Raw genomic sequence first — 26,025 nt, forward strand, 5'->3', positions numbered from 1 at the left:
CTGTCTATCTCTTCTTAACTATCTTCTCTGTCTATCTCTTCTTAGCTATCTTCTCTGTCTATCTCTTCTTAACTATCTTCTGTCTATCTCTTCTTAACTATCTTCTCTGTCTATCTCTTCTTAGCTATCTTCTCTGTCTATCTCTTCTTTAACTATCTTCTCTGTCTATCTCTTCTTAACTATCTTCTCTGTCTATCTCTTCTTAACTATCTTCTCTGTCTATCTCTTCTTAACTATCTTCTCTGTCTATCTCTTCTTAACTATCTTCTCTGTCTATCTCTTCTTAACTATCTTCTCTGTCTATCTCTTCTTAACTATCTTCTCTGTCTATCTCTTCTTAACTATCTTCTCTGTCTATCTCTTCTTAACTATCTTCTCTGTCTATCTCTTCTTAACTATCTTCTCTGTCTATCTCTTCTTAACTATCTTCTCTGTCTATCTCTTCTTAACTATCTCTTCTTAACTATCTTCTCTGTCTATCTCTTCTTAACTATCTTCTCTGTCTATCTCTTCTTAACTATCTTCTCTGTCTATCTCTTCTTAACTATCTTCTCTGTCTATCTCTTCTTAACTATCTTCTCTGTCTATCTCTTCTTTAACTATCTTCTCTGTCTATCTCTTCTTAACTATCTTCTCTGTCTATCTCTTCTTTAACTATCTTCTCTGTCTATCTCTTCTTTAACTATCTTCTCTGTCTATCTCTTCTTTAACTATCTTCTCTGTCTATCTCTTCTTTACTATCTCTTCTTAACTGCCTTAACTACATACCAACAGCACTAACATTTAAATGACTTCAAACGTGATACATTCTCAGTCCTGTAGTGACTCTGTGTCTTTTTTGTGCATCATGACAAATAAACAAGCAAAGTTGACGAGAGCATTGAACTTAACATACAACACCCGTCCTGCCTGTCACATTCTGTTAAAGGCCCCCAAAGCACACACATCCCTGGGTCGCTCCTCTTTTCAGTTCGCTGCAGCTAGCGACTGGAACGAGCTGCAAAAAACACTTGAACTGGACAGTTTTATCTCCATCTCTTCATTCAAAGACTCAACCATGGACCCTCTTACAGACAGTTGTGGCTGCTTCGTGTGATGTATTGTTGTCGATAACCTTCTTGCCCTTTGTGCTGTTGTCTGGGCCCAACAATGTTTGTACCATGTTTTGTGCTGCTACCTTGTTGTGTTGCTACCATGTTGTTGTCATGTTGTGTTGCTACCATGCTGTGTTTTCATGTGTTGCTGCCATGCTAATGTTGTTGTCTTAGGTCTCTCTTTGTGTAGTGTTGTGGTGTCTCGCTTGTCATGATGTGTGCTTTGTGCTATATTTTTTATTTTTAATCCCAGCCCCCGTCCCAGCAGGAGGCCTTTTGCCTTTCGTTAGGCCGTCATTGTAAATAAGAATTTGTTCTTAATTAACTGACTTGCCTAGTTAGATAAAGGTTCAATTGAAAAATGTAATGAAATTAACGTGGGCTTGGTCGTTCCACGAAATTAGTGCCTTTTGCTTCCCTTTGATGTGTTAAGTAGAAAGGAGGCACCAATATTGAATTTCACTCACCGTCACAATTTAAATGCTGTCACTAACCACGCTTCCATCCAACCATTTCATACAGATAAATTACCTGATGCATGAAACAAGTGGGATAAATAACCGGGCTGATGGAAACATGAAATGCTGGTTTAATTTTATAAATGCAGAAAGTTAAATTGTTCGTTCGACATGGTGGGATCTTTTTGTGTCTGTAAAGTTAATTATGCGAGAAATGGCGGTGGAAACGAGTTCATGCGCATATATTGACATATTAACCATCATATAGAAGTAAACTTGGGAGTCACGCGATGATATGTCGTGCGGTCCTCCCACTACGACTCGGGAAAGCATGCAGTTTATTAGGCTGCAGATGAAATAAGTTACGATGAACTTCACAGGGTGGTGAAAGTGCGAGGTGATGAGCTTGATGCTCCGTTCCAATAAATACAGAGTGTCTTATTCTGGTAACTTGATGCCCTTTGACAAATATAAATAATATTGCTCTTTATCCATAATAATGTCATCATGTAGCCCACCCGTACTGTATCTGCAAGCTGTTGGCTAGAGGAGCACATGTGTCAAGACCAGAGTGGGCACATTTTCTATATAACGCAGCAGTTTTTGTGACAGAACCATCAGTAGAGTTGAAAGGGGCGATGGAAACCCATTTAACTTATTTGGTACATTGGAATTTAATGAGAAAGGTTCTTTTCATGTGCACAACGTCATCACACACAGCCTTTAATCTGCAACAAGTCAGTTTGATGGAAACATCTTTGGTGGGAAAATTAGATGGAAACCTAGCTACTGACAATGTTTCGGCTTGGTGGCCAAACACATGATCTGCATTGATCAATGTGTAAAGAGTAATCTAGGAAGCCAAATGATTAAACACTTTGGCCAACCTGTAGCTTAGACGTCATAGCCATTCATTTCTGAAACACTGTCAGTCATTACATGCATTTTAGTAAGCCCTAGACTTTTTCCACATTTTTGTTCTGTTACAGCCTTTTTTTTGTCACTAGACTACACACAATAGCCCATCATGTCAAAGTGGAATTATGTTTTTCTAAATGTTCACAAATGAATTAAAAATGAAAAGTCAATAAGTATTCTACCCCTTTGTTATGGAAAGCCTAAATAAGCAAATGTGTACTCCTGAACTTAACAAGTCACATAAGAAGTTGTATCCGCTCACTTTCTGTGCAAGAATATTGTTAAACATGATTTTTGAATGACTACCTCATCTCTGTAAGGTCCCTCAGTCGAGCAGTGAATTTCAAACACAGATTCAACCACAAAGACCAGGGAGGTTTTTCAATGCCTCGGAAAGAAGGGCATCTATTGGTAGATGGGTAAACATAAATAAAAAGCAGACGTTGAATATCCCTTTGATTACACTTTGGATGGTGTATCAATACTCCCAGTCACTACAAAGAAACAGGCGTCCTTACTTTCTCAGTTGCCGGAGAGGAAGGAAACTGCTCAGGGATTTCACCATGAGGCCAATGGTGACTTTAAAACAGTGACAGAGTTTAATGGCTGTGATAGGAGAAGCTGTAGGATGAATCAACAACATTGTAGTTACTCCACAATACTAACCTAATTCACAGGGTGAAAAGAAGGAAGCCTGTACATAATAAAAACATTCCAAAACATGCATCCTGTTCGCAATAAGACACTAAAGTAAAACTGCTCAAATATTGGCAAAGAAATCAACTTTATGTCCTGAATACAAAGCTTTATTTTTGGGGCAAATCCAACACAACACATCACTGAGTACCACTTTTCATATTTTCAAGCATGGTGATGGCTGCATCATGTTATGGGTAGGCTTGTCATCGGCAAGGACTAGGGATATGTTTATGGCAAAATGAAACAGAATAGAGCTAAACACAAAAAAAGACAATTAAATACATTTGAATCCTACTTTGTAACACAACAAAATGTTGAAAAAATCAAGGGGTGTGAATACTTTCTGAAGGCACTGTATATGCATTTTGAATCATTAAATGCATTTTTATCAAATGTACATGTATTTGAAATACATTTTGTATTGAGGTCAGCACAGAACAATAGTCTTAAAGCCTCTGATTGGGTGACTAATGAACAGACCCTCGGTAGGTATCGTGTGATAGGCCCCCAGCAGGTGATGCCTTCCAGACACATTTTTGGGGATATTATTACACATGGAGGAGTGTGATTGAGTGTTTTCCACCCCTACAGTTGGATGATGAGCGTAGTTTAAGATCCCAGCTCTAGCTAATGAAACCCAGACAGGCAGAATTATGGGCTAGATAAATCTAGCTACTCTGAGAGTGACAGCTTCATTCCACACACACGTGGATGGAGAGAGAGAGAGAGACACACACACACACACACACACACACACACACACACACACACACACACACACACACACACACACACACACACACACACACACACACACACACACACACACACACACACACACACACACACACACACACACACACACACACACACAGTCAATGGAGATTCGCTTGCCTGCCAGGCTGTCAATCTATCCTCTCTCTTAACTGCCTTCTGCTTTTTGGCACCATTAAGCTCACCTTCCACCGGCAATATATGTAGCCATAAACAAGTCCATATCTTTATGGCGCTGGTATTTGGGAAAGGTGATAGCGTGACACTTCCTGCCAGAGCCTCCTAGGTAGGAACTGATCCTACACTGTTAAAATGAAGTGCTTTGTAACACTGAGCTCGCCACCATCTGGAAGGAGACGAAACCTTAACAGTGCTGGAGTATTAAAACACATCATCCTGAGAGGTTTTGAAATATTACATGGTGTGTTGTAACACCACTAAATCAAGCGTTGTGCAACACCTTGCCAGGGACTGGGAGCACACACAGAAAATATTTCAAACATTATTTTGGTGTTTCAAGTTCTGTTTAGTGCAGAAATAGATCCCTTCTCTTTTGGTGTAGTTTCCTCTCTCTCTAAAGCTTCTAAACACCATTAGGATGTTTTCAATCCTGTCTAGCGCAGAGGTAGAACACTTTTTCTGGAGTGTCTTATTGTTTAACTTAACTTTTATGCATTTGAAAATGTGCCATTTTATACAATTTTGGCTGGCATTGTCAGACACGGTGTTTAAACCACCAGACCCAACTGATGGTTGAACTGCAAGAATTGAGGATTCTACCTTTGCCTCTTTCATTAACAGTAATGAATGTGGGAATGGGTGCAGTCCTCATTGAATGTAATTTTGTCTGACGGTTTTCAAAACTGTTCGTCATGATCCATTACCCTTCATGGCACAACGAGCTTAACACAGAGTTTCCTTTCTTCAAACATTCATACGATGTTGTGTGGGAGAAAAAAAAATCACAAAGTTTGAATTACCCACAATCCTCTTTAAACAGAGTCAAGTGGCAAGATAGGAAATGCAAGGTGATTCAAACCAAAGACTTCCAATGAGTTCAATCACTCAATGTTCTCTTTCTTTGGTTATCCTCATAAAATACACTTACATTTTCAACAACATTTACAACATTACACAATTAATAAATCATTGAAACGGCTTGCATGCATTTTGACACTTTATGGCGAAGGTTCTGAAATGACAGAGGGGATAGAGATAGGTGGGAGAAACAGATTGAAGGGTTGGAGCAGGTAATTTAACCCTGGTCTTTGGTGGGGAGAGGAGTGACTAGGCAAGGTGTGTTACCACTAGATCATTTCCAACGGAATGTACCATCTTGCTGACTAAATAACAATAATTCTCCATAGTCTCTTATCATCAATAAATATTTAAGCTATAAACCACTTGCATTTATAAACCATTGATTTTATGAGAAACACAGTTTTTGTGTTTTGATGCTGCCTTTAACATGCACTGAAACGCCAAAAAGTGTTTTCACAACACTCTCTTAAAATCACCAATATTCAGGTGATTAACCACTTTGGGTGTTTCTGAGTACTTCATTTCAGTTTTAAAGCACATTCTGTGTATTAAAAAACTTACATTGGGATTACATTCAAACACCCTCCAAACACCAGATCTCAGCTTATGTGCTCAACTTTTCATGGTTTTGTTACACAATCATGGTGTTTTGAGACTTTCTATTTTTACAGTGCAGGTAGGAACTGATTTACTGTTTTAGGCCTTTAAAGCTACAATATGTAACTTTTTGGGCGATCTGACCAAATTCACATAGAAATGTGAGTTATAGATCTCTCATTCCCTTTGAAAGCATGTCTAGAAGATGTAGATCTGTTCTATGTGTGCTATTTCTATGCTTCCTGTTCTGAAGTTTCATTTTTGCATCTTTTACTTTTGGTTTTGTACATCAGCTTCGAACAGCTGAATATACAATATTTTTGGTTGTGGAAAATATATTTCACAATGGTTCAGATGGTACAATGATTCTCTACACAATGACTGCTTGTTTTGTCACATGAACTGAAATTTGGCGAACTATTAGAATTTTAGCAACCATGAATTGGCGATTTCTGCAGAGTGGATCTTTAACTGGGCAAATGCAATATCTTCTGGGTTGGGGCAGAATAATGAGCCTGATGCCCCTCAGAGGCTTTACGGTAAAAAGGTTGTTTCATAAATATAAATGGAGCTCCGGTGCTTCATGGCTGTCTGTCACATACCGTTCACGTGTGCAATGTTTATGCACGTACAGACGCAGAGGCATACAAGTATGAACACACACACACAAACAGGTCCATAGAACTGGGGTTAGAGAGGTTGAGGAGTTCCAGCTGCTGTTTTGAAGACAGGGGGGCCAGGCCGTGCTGAGGAGGTCACAGTGGAACCTTAATCAGAGTGGGGCCCCAAAGTGGCATCTCTGAAAATGAAGCAGGGAGACTGACTTCAAAACACTGTGTGACAGTTAGAGACCTGTAGGTTCTTCTATCTGTGACAATGTTCAATGACTCTGTCTCATACGCACACACACACACACACACACACACACACACACACAAACACACACACACACACACAATGTTCAGTTGTTGTCTTAGGGAATTTATGTAGGTAATACACTCCAGTACACTTGAAGTGCAGTAAGTACTGTACAGTCTTTCACTATGCGTCAACATAAACACACTGTATGAATTACAGAATTTCTCTATGGAACACCACATAAACACACTGTTTGGATTATAGAATATCTCAAAGTAACACAACATAAATATACTACATGAATTTTAGAATATCTCAAAGTAACACAACATAAATATACTACATGAATTTTAGAATATCTCAAAGTAACACAACATAAATATACTACATGAATTTTAGAATATCTCAAAGTAACACAACTTAAATATACTACATGAATGATAGAATATCTCAAAGTAACACAGTTCTCAATGATCTCAACGATTGACAGGTCAGCCTAACCTTCTCTCTCTCTCTCTCTCTCTCTCTCTCTCTCTCTCTCTCTCTCTCTCTCTCTCTCTCTCTCTCTCTCTCTCTCTCTCTTTCTCTGTCTCTCCTTCTCCATCTCTCACTCTGGTAGAAAATCAGAAGGTAATAAACTTTTCAAAGGAAGGGAACATTCTGTTACTTTTCAAATGGCCCTGAAAACATGTTCAAAGTGTGTGAGTGTGTGTGTGTGTGTGTGTCTGTGTGTGTATGTATGTGTGTCTGTATGTATGTGTGTCTGTGTGTGTGTGTGTGTGTGTGTGTGTGTGTGTGTGTGTGTGTGTGTGTGTTCTGTGTGTGTGTGTGTGTGTGTGTGTGTGTGTGTGTGTGTGTGTGTGTGTGTGTGTGTGTGTGTGTGTGTGTGTGTCTGTGTCTGTGTGTGTGTGTGTGTGTGTGTGTGTGTGTGTGTGTGTGTGTGTGTGTGTGTGAGTGTGTGTGTGTGTGTGTGTGTCTGTGTGTGAGTGTGTGTGTGTGTGTGTGTGTGTGTGTGTGTGTGTGTGTGTGTGTGTGTGTGTGTGTGTGTGTGTGTGTGAGTGTGTGTGTGTGTGTGTGTGTGTGTGTGTGTGTGTGTGTGTGTGTGTGTGTGTGTGTGTGTGTGTGTGTGTGTGTGTGTGTGTGTGTGTGTTTTCAGAGAATACTCGATCACATTCAAAAGCCGAGCTGCTCTGCTCCTTGACCTGTTTAAAAGTTTTCGATACAAGTAGATTTTACTTTCTCCCATTTTGGCTCAATGTATTGTTTATACCGTAGGGCAAATCACCAGTGATTGCGGAATGTGCTCTTTTCTAAAGATGTCGACAGGGGCAACAGAGAAAAAAAGAGCCCAATGTTTTGACACGGGGGAACACAAGCTATGAAATCTTGACGGATGAGGTCGTGAGAAAATGGGTGCTTTTGTTTATGTCTTTTGCGAATGTGTCAGAGAAATGTCGCTTATCTCTGACAAGGTGTCACAATGTCTAGAAGGTTGTCCGAACTTTGTAGAGTGTGTGTGTGTGTGTGTGTGTGTGTGTGTGTGTGTGTGTGTGTGTGTGTGTGTGTGTGTGTGTGTGTGTGTGTGTGTGTGTGTGTGCCAGCATTAGGACAGGTGTTAAGAATTAAAATAGGCCAGGTCTTAAAATCTTTCATATTGCTCTGTTGTCTGGTTGGCAGCAGGTTAGAAACCTGACGTCTCTTCATGGTTATACAGCACCTTTCACTTATGATTTGTTGTGCTGAGGTATCAAATCAAATCAAATCAAATTTGATTGGTCACATATATACATGTTTAGCAGATGTTAATGCGAGTCTAGCGAAAAAAAGGGAGAGGCTTGCAAGCCAAAGAACACCATCCCAACCATGAAGCATGGGGGTGGCAGCATCATGTTGTGGCAGTGCTTTGCTGCAGGAGGGACTGGTGCACTTCACAAAATAGATGGCATCATGAGGGAAGAAAATTATGTGGATATATTGAAGCAACATCTCAGTCATCTTCAGTCAGGAAGTTAAAACTTGGTCGCAAATGGGTCTTCCAAATGAAGAATGACCCCAAGCATACTTCCAAAGTTGTGACAAAAATGGCTTAAGAACAACAAAGTCAAGGTATTGGAGTGGCCATCACAAAGTCCTGACCTCAATCAATAAGAAAATTGTGGGCAGAACTGAAAAAGCGTGTGCGAGCAAGGAGGCCTACAAACCTGACTCAGTTACACCTGCTCTGTCAGGAGGAATGGGCCAAAATTCACACAACTTATTGTGAGAAGCTTGTGGAAGGCTACCCAAAATGTTTGACCCAAGTTAAACCATTTAGAGGCAATGCTACTAATACTAATTGAGTGTCTGTAAACTTCTGACCCACTGGGAATGTGATGAAAGAAATAAAAGCTGAAAAAATCATTCTCTCTACTATTATTATGACATTTCACATTCTTTAAAAAAAGTGGTGATCCTAACTGACCTAAGACAGGGAATATTTACTCTGATTAAATGTCAGGAATTGTGAAAAACTGAGTTTAAATGTATTTGGCTAAGGTGTATGTACACTTCCGACTTCAACTGCATGTCAGAGCGGCATTGGACTAAGATACAGTGGCATAGTATAGAGTACAGTATATACATATGAGATGGGTGATTCAATTATTTACACACAATTAAAGATACTAAGATGTCTTACAATAGTATAGAGTACAGTTTACACATATGAGTGACATGCCATGATATCTTGTTATGAATGTCACAACAAAACACAAGGCTTGTCTGGTCGAATTTAGCACTCCATACACTGAAGTCAGACAATGTACAATATATAGACTTGTCCTTATCTATAAATCCAATAAGCCAAAACTTTTATATACAGTACAGATCATTTCAGACATCACAGACAAACATAGAGGATCAGGTATGCGTAAAATGGCTGTAAGGGAGTCAGGTGCAGGAGAGCAGATATTGGGTAGCCAACGGAGCCTTTTATTAGGGCAAACCAAAAGCACACGGAAAAGTGAACACGAAGGAGGAACAGACGCTCTACCTGCGGGCGGGTGGTCGAAGACTGCCGGAAGCGGCAGGTGAATAACACGAAACAGAATAAACAATACCACACAAAGACATGAGGGAAACAGAGGGTTAAATACACAACACATAATGAGGGAAATGAGAACCAGGTGTGTGGGAAAACAAGACAAGACAAATGGAAAATGAAAAATGGATCGGCGATGGCTAGAAGACCGGCGACATCAACTGCCGAGCACCGCCCCAACAAGGGGAGGCATCGACTTTGGCAGAAGTCGTGACATAATGGCTCTTGCAGTGTAGTTCACTGTGTCCCTGTTTGGAGTTAGGCACAATTTAAACCTTTGTGACCAGCTGTAGAGAATTACTCTATTAACGTAAGCATTAATGACATATGAGATCTGGATGGAACCAGTCTGCTTGGGCTGGGTTTTGCTGGCTAGCACCAAGATGCATATGTGATATGTCGTGGTGCAGCTGTGTAGTGGCACAAACTAACGATTAGTAGGAGAGCTGGAGGGAGGGAGTGAGAGAAAGACGGAGAGAGGAAGGGACAGAGAATGATGGGAGGAGTGAAAACGTGGGGGAGTGAGGGAGACGGTGAGAGAGAGGGAGAGAGAGAATAAATGAGTGGGAGAAGAGAGGCATTAGCATAGAAGAACATTCATCAAAGCTAATTCACTATTTTGCTTTACTCTCACTGCAAACTCACAATGTTTACACTTACTTTTACCCCAAGGATACTGAGTGAGTAACTATCTAGAGATGTCGGATCTTAATTTGAGACAATTTGCTACAGCAGGAAAATAATCCTGCAGCAACAGGAAATGTGAATTATTATGCAGATTATAATGAATGGACATGTTGTAGGGGTTGATACATTTTTCGTTAGAGGGAATCAAGACTGAAATTTGTAAGTGGAAATTACAAACTTCAGAAGCCTTTTTAAACCTCAAATACACTACAGGTTTTACATTTCAGGAGTGTTCTCCTGCAACAGGGTGATCAAATTAAGATCCTACATCTGTAATAAAAACTAATGACGATTCCAATGGCAACGAGAAGAGATTGACAACTGCTGAGAGGTCGGCCAGGTTTGAAACGCAAAAAATAGATGACACGTGTCACTGGCGTTAGGACTTTCTAAAGGAATATCTGCAATATGTCCCCAGCCTCTTGACTGATGGAAAATATATCCTATTATTGTTATTATCAAGATGTTGCACCGAGAAGATGGATACTGAAGTAGAGCTTATTGGACCCTTGGTTCCTTGCCATGTTTTGGACCTATCGTCCACTATGTTCTCGGTCCAATCTTATGACTGCGGTAATATGAACATTTGGAACAATAGAAGTCATTGAGGGACGTTATTCGAACGTTATCCAAAACCATAGACACAGACCACGGGATGTTACTGGTTACGGTCCACTGAGGATAAAATGGTTATTTTATTATTTGAGTGTTTTGACTGGCATTGAGGTTGTAACTTTGTGGTTTTATGCCTTCAAACTGGAAATGTATTGTAGAAAGAGCAGTTTGAATGTCACAATGGTCTCCGCATTGAAAATACTCTTTAATTGTCCGACTGTGTTTATGGACCTAAATGTCAAATGTACTGTAGAAGGCAAGGTCATTGTTTGTTCAGTGGTTTGGATAGACAGAGAAAAAAGATTCTGTATGGTTTAGCAGTGAAACCAATTTGAGATTATGTTGACTGAGTTTAATACTAATTTCCTATTTTATAGGACATTATGAAGTAGATTAAACCCACTGGACAAAAACGGGTTGAATCAACGTTGTTTCCACGTCATTTCAACAAAACAATTCAATGTGATGACGTGGAAAACTGATTGGATTTGGAAAAAGTCATCAACGTAAAAGGAATTTTGTCCTTTTTTCACCAAAATGTTCACCTAAATCCAATAACATGGTGAAAGGTTTTGCTGTTTTCGGATTTAATTCACATCAGTTGACATCTCAACCAAATGTAAATTCAAACTAGACGTTGAACTGGTCGTCTGTGCCCAGTGGGAAGACACCAGAGGTGTAATGCCAAGATGTATGTTGTCCTTCCTAACGTTGTACTTCATGTCTTTCACATCCTAAAATGGACACCGTACAATGGGACTACCCCCTATTAGGAAGTGTGAAGGGAAACAACACAATGTATATAGCCCTGTCTAAACATATGCCTAGACAATACATTCAATCCGAGTCAACGGCAGTCTGTTACATTGGCTGGAATTAATTCCCCCCTTTTGACCCGATCAATTATTAGCCAAATAACAGCTCTGTCCCCACCACAGTCCAGACCTGGGTTCAAATACTACTCTAAATAACTTCAAATACTTTATCTGTGCTTAATTGAGTTTGACTGGCTTAATGGAACCAGCAGAAATAGCCTCAAAACTGCAAACCCATCTTGCACTGCAGGCAGTTAGAGCAAACACTCAAAAGTATTTGAAAATTGTGAATAGTACTTGGAGCAGTCGAGCAGGAGGAAAACTGACTGAGAGGAGCTTTAATATAAGAACCTTATGATGGAGTTATTCATCTATTAATGCTTAGGCCCCGACCACTGATTGGTTGAGAGATGCTGCACATGCTGAATTTTGCTGATGACCTAAGGGACCGGGGCTTCTGGGGCTTTTGTGACTTATGGAGAGCGTTTGTGCCTGGGCTTTTGTTTTGGAGCCATGTGGCGTGTGTCGCCTCACAAAAGGCTGTTGATCTTTCCAGCCTGGGGGTTCGAAATCGACCTGCCGGCGAGGCGAGGGAGCGACTGGCCCAAAGCCAGGGAGTATCAGGGTATACGGCACCATCCCAAACATCCCTCAAACCCTCCCTCGCTCCCTCGCTCTTTCTCTCCACTCCATCTCTTTTCTTTCTCTCTTTCTATCCACTCACTCACTGTTTCCCTCTCTCTTTCTCTCTCTCACTCAATCACTCTCTCTCTTTCTATCCTTCTCACTCACACTATCCTTCTTTACCTCTCTCAACCCCCTCTCTCTTTCTCCAACTCTCTCTCCTCCTCTCTCCATCCCTCTTTATCTCTCCATCACTTAGTCTCTCCTGGAAACCTCAAACACGGACACTCTCCTCCCCATCCTTCTGCGTCTCTCCCCATCCATCCCCGCCTGTCTCAGCTGTGCAGCTCTACTTCTAAAAGAACACAGCTGTGAGCTGCTCTCTTTCCCCCCTACTCCACTTCTCCTCTCCTCCTTTCAGTTGTGTCCCAAAACTCCACTCCCATCAGTCTCTCACATCTTGTGAATCCCTGAGAGTTTGTGAATAAAGCCAAGCTCTGAGAGAGAGGGAGGGAGAGAGAGAGGGAGAGGGAGAGGGGGAGAGAGAGAGAGAGAGAGCGAGAGAGAGAGAGAGAAAAAAAGCCAGACGTATAACTGTGCAAATCCCATCTCTCACAGGGAGAGCCACAACGTTGGCTCTCGGACCCTGGCACGTTCCCTCTGCTAAACCCACATAAGAAATACTACAGTTGACTATAGAATACTATAATACTCACTATAAAATTATGTAGTAAACTGTAGAATACTATACTACACACTGTAGAATCCCTCTATCATGTGTAGTACTTAATATAGAATGTTGTAGTAAATACAACAGTATTATCCACAAGAAACACACTGTAGCAAACACTACAGAAATATCCACAAAAACACTACAGTCTGCAAAAACACTACACTTTTTAAACTATACTAAATACTACAGTATTTAATTTGCATATACCCTGCCCATTTCCCTCCCCCATATCACAATATATGCCACCCATAAGTAAGAAACCCACATGCCACATAAAGATCATATATTGTGTTCCCTAAAGGTTATAGAAAAGAGCAGAAGTGCTGGACTATTTTTTCAGGCCTCCGTGTTATCTACAGCTACTGGAAAAGGTCCTCTTTTAGTGTTTCTCCAGTAGGTTTCCTCGAGGAGAAAGCCTCCACTTATATGTCAAAGATAATAGAACAAGATCAAAATAGTAAATACTACAGTAATGTCCCCAAAAACCCTACAGTAATTACTACAGTATACTACAGTCCTTCAAAATAACTACAATAAATACTACAGTATACTACAATCTGTCAAAACACCACATTGATTACTATAGTATATACTACAGTTATTTTACTGTAAATACTACTGTATACTAAAGTAAATACTATAGTATTTTTTTATGTGGAAAGCTAGCAAAGCCACTAAGCCAGCCAGCCTATCCCTCTCCTTCTTCTCCCTTTCCTCCCTCCTCTTCCCCGTACACACACAGCATTAGTAGCCTGCTAGCTTCACTGCCATTCCCAAACAAACGCTCAGAGAAAGAGGCCAAACTCCCCCCTCCCCTCCCCCATTTTGTATATCTGTTGGTTTAGCCCAACAGGTGCTGCGTTTGGTTCTCAATTGAATGTGTTTGGAATTTTAATACATTTTTTTTCTCTCTCTCCTAGTGAATTGACTACAGCTGCCTCGCTCTGTGTCCCCATTACAGTTAGTTTCCTTAACAAGGTTAGATTGGGATGGCCTGTGTGTGTGTGTGTGTGTGTGTGTGTGTGTGTGTGTGTGTGTGTGTGTGTGTGTGTGTGTGTGTGTGTGTGTGTGTGTGTGTGTGTGTGTGTGTGTGTGTGTGCGTGCGTGCGAGGCCAGAGTGACCACTTTGTTTGAAACGTCTTTCAGAGAGCTGCAATTGCAAATCTTTTCCCTCGGCCAATCGGCCAATGAGAACGCACATCTGTGGGCAGCCTATCTGAAAAGGACCAATGGGGACAAAGGGGTTTGTCTCTAGCTGAAATAGCAGGTGCACCATGATGAGTGGGCAGCAGCTGGTGCAGTTACACGCATACACTCACACACACACACACACACACACACACATACACATACACGTACACAAACACACACACACATACACAAACACACACACACATACACAAACACACACAAACATACACATACTAACACACACACACAAACATACACAAACACACACTCCACTTTATCAGCATAGGCACAGCGTCCTTCCCTCTTTTATCTTCCCTCTCATATTCCCCTCCCTCTCTCTCTCTAGGGGCACAAAGTAAACATGCACTGCCGTTTAGAACTGGTCGACAGAGACCTCCTTTCATGAAGAACTGGGCCAAAGCCTAACATCTTGAAACTGTGTTCATAAATGTCAACATTCAGCTCGGCAGAAAAAAATGATCCTTGTCAAATCTCATAGTACATCTTCATGATGGTTGCTGTATTTGTTATAGTGTAAGACTAGCTCTTGGCCACGGTAATAGCAAGTTCCTCTACTAACACATTTTTTTTTTCCCTAAGTAGAGGATCGTATGAACGCTCTGGACCAGAGCTAGTGTAAAACCAGGTCATGCACCAAATTCTAAAAGAGAGAGAGAGAGAGAGAGAGAGAGAGAGAGAGAGAGAGAGAGAGAGAGAGAGAGAGAGAGAGAGAGAGAGAGAGAGAGAGAGAGAGAGAGAGAGATCATCATGCCTCCCTCATGTCTCTGGGGTCCTCAGCTATTCCTCATCATTCCAAACGTCTATCCCTAATCCAATTCAGGACAGAGCTCTGCAGTAATGAAAGACAGCCACATGCCACTCTCGGCTCCGTTTGATGATGTCATGATGCCATTCTCAAAGACCCTGGTGATTTGATTTGAGTGAGCCTAGAGCAGGGATGGGCAACCTTGATGCGGGTGGGGCCACAAAAAACAGAACTCATCATGAGGCGCCACATCCATACCCCCGCGCTCGAAAAAACATTGTGCCTCCCCTCGTGACAGCAAAGATAAATAAATTACGTTTTAACATTCATTTCCTGTTGCCTTTTTAAAGTTTGCTTAAATGTTACACTTTTTTCAATGGCGTGGAGAGAAGATTTAGTCATTTTGTAACTCATTTTCTGCAATTCTACACGTTTTTCCATGGGGTGGAGAGAAGATTTAGTCATTTTGTAACTCATTTTCTGCAATTCTACACATTTTTCCATGGGGTGGAGAGAAGATTTAGTCATTTTGTAACTCATTTTCTGCAATTCTACACGTTTTTCCATGGGGTGGAGAGAAGATTTAGTCATTTTGTAACTCATTTTCTGCAATTCTACACATTTTTCCATGGGGTGGAGGCAAATGTTTGCAGTTTTTAATATGATAACTGACAATCAATGGGCCCCACACCAGTCAGTAATTCAACCATACTTACTACAATTTTAGATAGCTGACCGTTAATTTATTAATATAATTGTTTTTGCCGACATGGGTTTATTGAGTGACTGCTGATTCACAACCACATTTCTAAATTGCACCCTGCAATCTATTATTCTAACTCATTATGGGTTATTGTGTTATTATTAAGGAATCATTCAATCAAATGTATTTCTAAAGCCCTTCTTACATCAGCGGATGTCACAAAGTGCTGTACAGAAATCCAGCCTAAAACCCCAAACAGCAAGCAATGCAGATGTAGAAGCACGGTGTCTAGGAAAAACTCCCTAGAAAGGCAGGAACCTACGAAGAAACCTAGAGAGGAACCAGGCTCAGGGGGGTGGCCAGTCCTCTTCTGGCTGTGCCGGGTGGAGATTATAAGAATACATGGCCATTTAAAGCCAGATTGTTCAAACGTTCATAAATGACCAGCAGGGTCAAATAATAATCACAGTGATTGTAGAGGTTGCGACAGGTCAGTACCTCAGGAGTAAATGTCAGTTGGCTTTTCATAGCCGAGCATTCAGAGGTCGAGACAGAAGGTGCGGTAGAGAGAGAGAGAGTGAGTCGAAAACAGCAGGGCCGGGACAAGGTAGCAAGTCTGGTGAACAGGTCAGGGTTCCCTAGCCGCAAGCAGAACAGTTGAAACTGGAGCAGCAGCACGACCAGGTGGACTGGGGAGAGCCAATAGTCATCAGGGCAGGTAGTCCTGAGGCATGATCCTAGGACTCAGGTCCTCCAGGAGGGGAGAGAGAGGGAGAGAGGGAGAGAGGGAGAGAGAGAGAGAGAGAATTAGAGGGAACATACTTAATTTCATACAGGACACCAGATAAGACAGGAGAATTATACCGGATATAACAAACTGACCCTAGCCCCCGACCCATAGACTATTGCAGCATAGATACTGGAGACTGAGACAGGGGTGGGTCAGGGGACACTGTGGCCCCATCTGACGACACCCCTGGACAGGGCCAACCCACCCACTTTCCCAAAGCACAACCCCCACACCACTAGAGGGATATCAACAGATCACCAACTTATTACCCTGAGACCAGGCTGAGTACAGCCCACGAAGAGCTCCTCCACCGCACGAGCCCGAGGGGGCGCAAAACTGGATAGGAAGATCACGTCTGTGACTCAACCCACTCAAGTGACGCACCCCTCCTAGGGACGGCATGGAAGAGCACTAGAAAGCCAGTGACTCAGCCCCTGTGATAGGGTCAGAGGCAGAGAATCCCAGTGGGGAGTGGGGAGCCGGTCAGGCCTTGCCGTTCACCTTCGCACCCCTGGGCCAGACTTCACTCAATCATAGGACCTACTGAAGACATGAGTCTTCAATAAAGACTTAAAGGTCGAGACCGAGTCTGTGTCTCTCACATGGATAGGCAGACCATTCATAAAAATGTAGATCTACAGGAGAAAGCGCTGCCTCAAGCTATTTGCTAGAAATTCTAGGGACAAAAAGGAGGCCTGAGTCTCGGAGAGATACTGTAGGTAGGAGTGTCATTTCTCTTTGCTTATTTGAACTGTTCTTGACATAATATGGACTTGGTCTTTTATCAAATAGGTCTATCTTCTGTATGCCAACCATACTTTGTCACAACACAACTGATTGGCTCAAATACATTAATAAGGATAGATATTCCACAAATGAACTTTTAACAAGGCACACCTGTTAATTGAAATGCATTCCAAAAAAATACCAAAAACATTGTCTGAAGTCAGTCCTTAGTTGTCTCATATCTGTTTGGGATTGTTATTTTGGATGAAGTCTATTTTGTATTAATTTTAAATCTTTTAAATACATTTTTATCTTATTAACACTTTGTTCTAGCTAGCTATTTGTGTAGGTAGCTATCAAGTAAACACAATGATATAGTGCATTACATTCTACCTCATGAAACTGGTTGAGAGAATGCCAAAAGTGTGCAATGCTTTCATCAAGGCAAAGGGTGGCTACTTTGATAATATTTTTGGTGACTACATGATTCCATATGTGTTGCTTCACAGTTGTGATGTATTCACTATTATTCTACAATGTAGAAAATAGTAACAAATAAAGAAACCCTTGAATCAGCAGGTGTGTCCAAACTTTTGACTTTGTACTGTATATTTCTTTATTTTTGGTCCGCGGGCCCCAGTTGCCCATCCCTGGTCTAGAGAGTGAGAGTTCGTCCAGCATTGGAATCAGGGCTGGCATTGGGGATGTTAGAAGTTAGTATGCCTGAGCTACGCACATGCGATCACACACAAGTACTCCCACCGCCAAGGGAGAATCCCTTACCTTCCCCCATCATTTGGCTTAAGTATGTTGCAAAGTGCTACGATTTGTCTCCTCGCCTCGTTAGGAAATACTTCATTGAAGGTAGCCCCTCTGCATTCGACTGTTTGGGAAATGAAAAGTTTAATGAAATAGAAATAGATTTTGATAATTGTATTCATTTACATAGCCTGTCTGCGGCATCCACTAAGTGCCTATTGGACGCTACAGTAGGAGAGGACAGAGGAAGTAGGAAGCATCAGATTAAATAAAGAGCTAGGGATATTCATCTGTCTCTCTGCTAGCCTCGGGCGCTAACAGTGTTAACTGCACTGTGTGCTTTTTGGGCTGTTAGTTTAACGGTCGATTAGCAGTCACTGAGATGAATGAACGCTTTTTCAAGGCACTGTTCCATCCATGTTATACTCCCAACAAAGATCAAATAGAACAATTAAAGTCCCGTAGTCTCGTGATACATTAATACCGTCAGTTTCCAGAGCCGTCTGTGCATTAGCCGCTAATGCTAATTGACACTTGACATGACTTTGAGGCAAACTGGGCTGCCATCTTGGATTTAAAGGCGGGAACTGATCAAAGGGATGGCAGTTGGAGGATGATCTACGTTGAATCAGCACTACCAAACGGAGGATCACACACTGTATGGTGTCTTTGTCCTCTGGTCTTTTGATAGACTAAATGAGCACCTATAACCCTCATGATGTCCTCTGTCAGTCACACACAGTATAGTATGTAACGGTAGCAAGTGTGGCTCAGTTGGTAGAGTGTGGCGCTTGCAACAGCAGCGTTGTCGGTTCGATTCCCACTGGGGGGAAGTGTGAAAATGTATGTATACTACTCTACGTCACTCTGGATAAGAGCTCTTGCTAAATAACTCAGATGTAAAATTAGTTTAGGACGTCAGTTGTTGCCTTTTAGTCGACCACAGAAATATTCCCTTGGGGTGCCTCTTTTAAATGATTTAGTGAAGTTTGATTGAATGATCTGGTATTGGGTAAGAGTTGGAGCTGGTTCCTGGATCCTGGTTTGACTCTAACATTTATTGCAGCCAGCACAAAAACAGAAACCTCGCTTTTTCCCCTGTACAATCTGGACATAATCTTCTTAGTGAACAACAAGAAAGACGAAGGTCTGATAATCTCGCCGGCTTGGTCAGCCTGACAGGTCGCAACCGGTTCTCAATTAGAATCTCCTCACCGCATTAGACAGCATAGGTTCTCTGGCCGTTGTTAACACATTTAAATGTCATACCGTGCATCACATTGAAGTGGACAAGGAATGTACACCAAAATTCCAAATAGCTCACAAATAGACAGCATAGTCTTTTCTGGCACACATTCAAATGCCCTACATTGCCTTGCCAGCCATTAACATTTGTACGGTGTCCATATTAGGACAAAATACATTTGAATGCTTTCTGAGTGGAAGATAATCCCACTCTGGCCAGGGTCCCTTTCAGCCCTTTCAAATGGGACAGACTAAGAGAGTTTAGCTTTCTGTGGTTTCACTGCTGTTATTAGCAGACAAACACACACACACGCTCAGGCCGGCTGTCTGGCAGGCCTCATGAGAGTAGTAATTAAGGGGTAAGAGGTTTATCTATGTCCAGAGCTGGCCCTGGCCTCTAAAAGGCTTTCTGGGACAGGCGTCAGAGGGAGCAGGGGGTGAAATGGGCCTGGCTGCAGACTAGACCTCTCCCGGGAGGACTGGTAGATGCTGGCTTTTATCCTCTCTCTCTCTCTCCCTCTCTTTCTTTCTGTCAGTCTGTCGCTCCCTCGCTCCGAAATGATGGGGTCTCCTATCTCAAAAGAGGGGGTCACTCGCTGTCATTTTCTGGTGGTCCCGCTTTCTCTCTGTCTCGTTCTCTCTCTCTCTGAGTGATGGGCTCTCTCCCTATCTTCTGCCCTCTCAGAGGAGGTGGTCAACAATGTCATTTTCTTTCTCTTGCCCTCCCCCACTTACCTTGCTATCCATCTCCCCAATCTCTCTCTCTGTCCAGGTGGTCAGTCTCGTCACTCATTTTCCTTATCCACTTACAACCCTCTGAGCAATGACAGTCCCTCTTCTTTGTCCCTCCCTTCCCCTCTCCCCTCTCCCTCTCTCCCTCCTTTTTCTCTCTCTGTCTGAGATCATTAGTCGCAACGAAAATGAGAGTTTCTATTGGAGAAATTCAGGTACTGTAGGTGCCTCCCCGTTTTGTTACGTTTGCTTCCATTTTGGTTCTGTTCCGCTCCTATTGAAAACACCCCAGGGCTAATTCTCCCAGTGCTGAAATGATGGGGAGTGTGTGGGAGGGGGGGCGGGGTGCACATTTAGAGACCTTATTTTCAGGCAGGCAGCTGCCCAGCAGGGTTGGGTGAGAAGGGGGAGACTATAAGCAGGGCATTCTCTCTCTCTGTGTGTGTGTGTGTGTGTGTGTGTGTGTGTGTGTGTGTGTGTGTGTGTGTGTGTGTGTGTGTGTGTGTGTGTGTGTGTGTGTGTGTGTGTTACTACTACCTGCCCTACTGTGCGAAGGGGGACATGCGTTGGCAGATATAAATGGCTCACTGTAGAAGGATGATACTGTACTATACCCTGCTGGAAATGCAGAAGGAGGGAGCTCCACACACACAAACACACACACACACACACACACACACAGTCTCACAAACACACATTTCTTTAATAGTATCATCCAAGGCTGGTTAATTAAGCATTTTGTCCTCCTCATGTGGAAGGAGCTGATTCTGCTCCCTACTGATATTAAAGCACTCAACCAAATCTGTAATTTTTGACATTTAATTTAGCTTTAAACAAGCGAAATGACACAATCCTCTGCTGCTGTAGCAGCTAATTAGCTATATCCTACATCTTGTACTAGTTAATAACATCCGCCAATTTAGGAATTTTCTTTCGTGCTTGGCTTGTGTCTCTCTTCCTTTAATTCTCTCTCTGTTCCTCTCTGTTTCTCTCTCTTTTCAATTCAAGGAATATTCCAAGGTTGGCAAAACAATACATTGCGCCAGAAACGGCTGTATAAACTGTCAAATAATTCGAACACTAACAAATGACAACACAACAACACTACAGTATTATTATTAGTTGACTCTCCCTCATTTTATCTCTTTGTCTCTTTCTCAGATATAATGGTCTCTCTTTCTCTTTATATTTCAACACAATTTACAATGATTATAGAAACTAAAATTGCCTTTCTCTCTCTCTCTCTCTCTCTCTCTCTCTCTCTCTCTCTCTCTCTCTCTCTCTCTCTCTCTCTCTCTCTCTCTCTCTCTCTCTCTCTCTCTCTCTCTCTCTCTCTCTCTCTCACTCTCTCTCTCTGCCTCTCTCTCTCTCTCTCTCTCTCTCTCTCTCTGCCTCTCTCTCTCTCTCTCTCTCTCTCTCTCTCTCTCCTCGCTCTCTCTCTCTCTCTCTCTCTATCTCTGTCGCTCTCCCTCTCTCTCTCCCTTCTTCTTTTCTTCCACCAGAGAGTGAGATGGTCCCTCCCGACTTCCTCCGTCCCCGCTCCTTCACCACCGTACGCTCCTCCTCTCTCCGCCGCGAGGCAGATGAATCCCGCCTCTCTGTCAGCCTCTGTGACCTCAACCTGCAGGAAGTGGACGGCTCTGGCCCAGCCCACCCACATAACCACGCCCATCTCCACCTGGCCCCTCCCTCCGCCTCCTGCCCCATCCCCCAGAACTCCCTCAACACCCAGCAGTCCTCTGTCCTCCCACACTCCCTGGAAAGCGACCTCCATTTCCACGCCCTCCGCGGTGCCCACATCAAGACGCTCGACGAGCAGACAGTGGCGAGATCCGAGCACGCCAGAGAGGAGCGAACGCTTGTCTTCACTGACCGGCCACTGCGTACCGGCGAAACCGTGTTTATCAAGGTGACCAAGTCGAGCCCAGCTAGGTCGGGATCGCTGTCCTATGGCGTGACATCATGTGACCCCGCCGTGCTGCGCCCTAGCGACCTGCCCTACAACCCGGAGGCCTTAGTCGACCGCAAGGAATTCTGGGCTGTATGCCGAGTGCCCACGCTGCTCCAGAGCAGTGATATACTGGGCTTCCTGGTCAACCAGGAAGGGGAGGTGATCTTGAGCCACAATGGCACCAATGCGGGGATGCAAGTGTGTGTGGACAACTCCCGGCCCCTGTGGATGTTCTTCGGTCTGCATGGAGCCGTCACTCAACTCAGGATACTGGGTAAGTCAGTATGACTGTTATGCTATACAGGGAACTGCCAAAATAAAGGAAACACGTGTGGTGGCCCAACGGCCTATTAAGACAAGTTAGGTTAGTGTTTCCTTTAATTTGGCAGTTACGTGCATTTAGAGTACTTCTCTCTACTATTACTTGTATGCTCTATGTGGGGCCAGGAGTTTTTCCTATTCATGTTACCTGACTAGGGAAAACTCCAGGCCCTAGCTATGGACTGTAGCGGCTAGGGGACTTTTCCTGATCGGGTCACATGGTCAGGTACTGGCCTTAAATGCTACAGTGTCTACAGTACTACAGGCCCTAGGAGGATGGAATCTGACATGGTGTAAACTTTTTCATTTATCCATTTATGATCGATCGTCAGTCAGGGATTTAGTAACAAGGGCCCCACCCGCATCACAGAGCTCAGAGATGTGCACTTATGTCATGTGCTTCAATACAGCGCCTTGACACAGGAAGTCAGATCCAAATGTACTTCCAGAGGTATTAATGGAGAGCAAAGTAGACGCTGTCTCACGACCTGCCACGATAATAACAGGAAGAGAGGGAACAAGTGGAAGGAGGAGTGTGGGAGCCAGACCCTGCAACCTAGCGGCCACAACACGTCTTCTCCTGTCTGTATGGTGTGTATGTGTGTGTGTGTGTTTGCATGTGTGTGTATGTGCTTGCGACCCACTCATGTCTTCACTACGGGACACACGCTACCTCTCAGCAGTATGCCGAGAGCCCCCATGCTTGATTACACACTCTAAATACAGATAATGAACATGAAGTGGGAAAGATAAGTGGGTGGGCGGGAGGCCGTACGCTTCATTTGCAATATGCCAAACATACTTTATTTCTGCTGTGGCAGGCAGGTGTGGCTAAAGTAGCTACAACTGTGCTTTTAGACTGTTTTGAGAGGCGAATTGCTGAGCTCTTTATACTTATTTACTTACAGATGTAGGATCTTAATTTGAGCCAGTTTGCTACGCAGGAAAATAATCCTGCAGCAACAGGAAATGTGAATTATTATGTGGGTTATACTACAGAGAAAATCTAGTGTGAAATGTGGAAATGTCAAAGTGGAAATGACAAACTTCAAAAAACCTTTTTAAAACTCAAACCTCCTGCAACAGGGTGATCAAATGTAGATCCTACATCTGTAGGCCCCCTATCAAGCCAACTGGTGCACAAGGTCCCTCTTTACACTGTGAAAAGGGCAGACAAACGGTCAAAAAGAGAAAAACAGCGAATGTTCACTCCTATATCCTTCTATGACATAATGGCTTTTTGTATTGAGCCATAATTAAATGCAAATTCAAATTTGGCAGAGCGTTTCGGAGATTGGACAAGCGGAAATTTTATAATGACACATCTTTGTTAGGTGTATCATGTAGAAAGACAGGTAAGGTTGAAGGCCTGTCTTATTTTAACAGTTCAATTACGAAGCTACACAACCAAATCAGGCACAACCTCATCAACGTGTCATCATTGTTTTGCTTCTTAGGACGAATCAAGCTCCGTCTAAACATATCCCTCTCAGTGAGGTAAGGGAGGGAGGGAGGGAGGGCGGGAGAGAGGGAGAGGGAGAGGGAGAGAGAGAGAGTTAAATAAACTACACTTTATTGTGCTGATATATAATGCGGACATGGTATTTTCATTAAGTGCTGCTTGTTTGCTCACCTGTAAATTGCCCTCACACTAACACGCTTATTCTCCATGCAGCCATGGAGGTCACGGCAGTTAGCGAGGCATCGACATGCCCTCATGCCGCCCTGTTAGCACTGTTCTCATTATATTACATTACACAGCCGCCATTTTTGGATCTGGTCTGCTCCATTAGGCACTCTGGAGACACACAGGGAGGTGGCTGACAGCGCGATCAATGAAAGCCACATCAATACATTACACTTAGGGCTGCAGCACACACTGCACACTTTCTGAGGCTGGAGTGTGGCTCTGGGGTATTGATAGATACGACAACCGCAGTGGCACTAAGCCAACAGTCAATACTATGGGCCTACATGAAAACTGCACAGGAAATGCACACCTATGGGGTCTTTTCACCTTCCTTTTTTTTACTAGGAACTCGTTAGCTGCACAGGGAGATGGTGTTATGGTGTTGTGGTTTGTTCTGAATGTCTGTTGTTACTAGCACATTACCTGTGCTTTTAAAAACGTTTAGCTAGAGCACTACGGGTACTTTTTCAGAGTTTTTGCAAGGAGTTCAAGGAACTTCTCTTGTTGCTAAGCACTGTTGCCAGGTCGTCTGTTATCAGACAACAGAACTGCCTGAATACTGCTGAGTTTCTTGAGGCACGGATCACCTTACGAGGAGTTTACGACAACATGAAGCGGCTGATCTAGACCCTACAATCATTCATCAGACAAATCTAGGAATTCCTTCTAACCTTGATAGATAGTAAATCACCTTTATGTTCCAATTCTTCAACGTTAGGAAGTGTCTTGTCTGTTTATGTGACGACAGGTCTGAATGTGTTTTTATAGGCTTTCAGGTTTACCTGAATTTGTCCCATGGGGCAGCGTATACATTTGGAAGTGCTCCTTTAAGCTGGCTTAAGCTGTGTGTGTTGTGCACTGACATGAGGTCCACTAATTCCTGAGCTCCCCTAGTGGGGGAGTGCCCTTGGTAGGGTGAGTGAACACTGAAGGTCAAGATTAGGGCTCCTAGCTAGCATGCTCGCTAAGAAGCAACAATTGGATATTCAGAGACAATGAATGAACACATGAATGCATGAATTCATTAATGATTGAACAGTTAATTAATGAATGATTAAGAGTAATGAATGAATGGATGAATGGATAAACAAATGCATGAACAAATGAACAAATGTGGATTATAATCAACGTGGCTTATAATCAACACGACACGTTTTAAATGTCCTGCATTGCAGGAAAGTTGTCCAGCAACGGAGTGATCAAATGAACATCCTATATCTGTAAATGGGGAGGATGATGGTGTGATAGTGTTGGAGGGAGGGAGAGAACAGCAGTAGAGAAATAGGACACTATTACTCTGACCCTCTCCCCATACATTATAGATTCCATTAGAATGTCACCTCGTTCACGCTCAAGTGAACAGTCTCTCCCGGCACCCACAGCTACTCCAGCCACTGTAATTCTTTCTTTCTTTCTCCCTCGTTCTTTTCTCCCTCCTTCAGACTGAAACATTGAAACATCCTTGGGTCTGACATGGTTGGCCGTTTATTCACCTTTCCTGCCATCGCTCTCTCGCTCCCTCTTCCTCTCTCCCTCTCTCCCTCTTCCTCTCTCCCTCTCTCACTCTCTCTCTCCCTCTCTCTCTCCCCCTCTCCCTCTCTCCCTCTCCCCCTCTCCCTCTCCCCCTCTCCCTCTCTCTCTCTCTCTCACCTTCTCTCACTCTTCCCTAGCAGTCACACACACACACACACACACACACACACACACACACACACACACACACACACACACACACACACACACACACACAGCGGGCACCTACCACTGGATTGTAATGAGCGGTAAAGGGCAGCATATGTAAAGGTAAAGGGCAGCATATGTAAAGGTAAAGGGCAGCATATGTAAAGGTAAAGGGCAGCATATGTAAAGGTAAAGGGCAGCATATGTAAAGCTAAAGGGCAGCATATGTAAAGGTAAAGGGCAGCATATGTAAAGGTAAAGGGCAGCATATGTAAAGCTAAAGGGCAGCATATGTAAAGGTAAAGGGCAGCATATGTAAAGGTAAAGGGCAGCATATGTAAAGTTAAAGGGCAGCATATGTAAAGGTAAAGGGCAGCATATGTAAAGGTAAAGGGCAGCATATGTAAAGCTAAAGGGCAGCATATGTAAAGCTAAAGGGCAGCATATGTAAAGGTAAAGGGCATATGTAAAGGTAAAGG

The 26,025-nt window shown here is 42.9% G+C and overlaps 1 protein-coding gene across 1 annotated transcript in view; it reads left to right on the forward strand.

Annotated features, from left to right (window-relative positions):
* Positions 1–26,025, forward strand: part of LOC112262897 (E3 ubiquitin-protein ligase NEURL1-like) — a 66,484-nt gene that overhangs the window by 24,772 nt on the left and 15,687 nt on the right. The window contains exon 4 of the mRNA XM_042303628.1: positions 21,407–22,129. Within this exon, the coding sequence (XP_042159562.1) occupies positions 21,407–22,129 (723 nt within the window). The remainder of the gene's footprint in view (positions 1–21,406; positions 22,130–26,025) is intronic.

This window comes from Oncorhynchus tshawytscha, linkage group LG02 (assembly GCF_018296145.1).
Source record: "Oncorhynchus tshawytscha isolate Ot180627B linkage group LG02, Otsh_v2.0, whole genome shotgun sequence".
In the NCBI taxonomy this organism is placed as follows: Eukaryota; Metazoa; Chordata; class Actinopteri; order Salmoniformes; family Salmonidae; genus Oncorhynchus; species Oncorhynchus tshawytscha.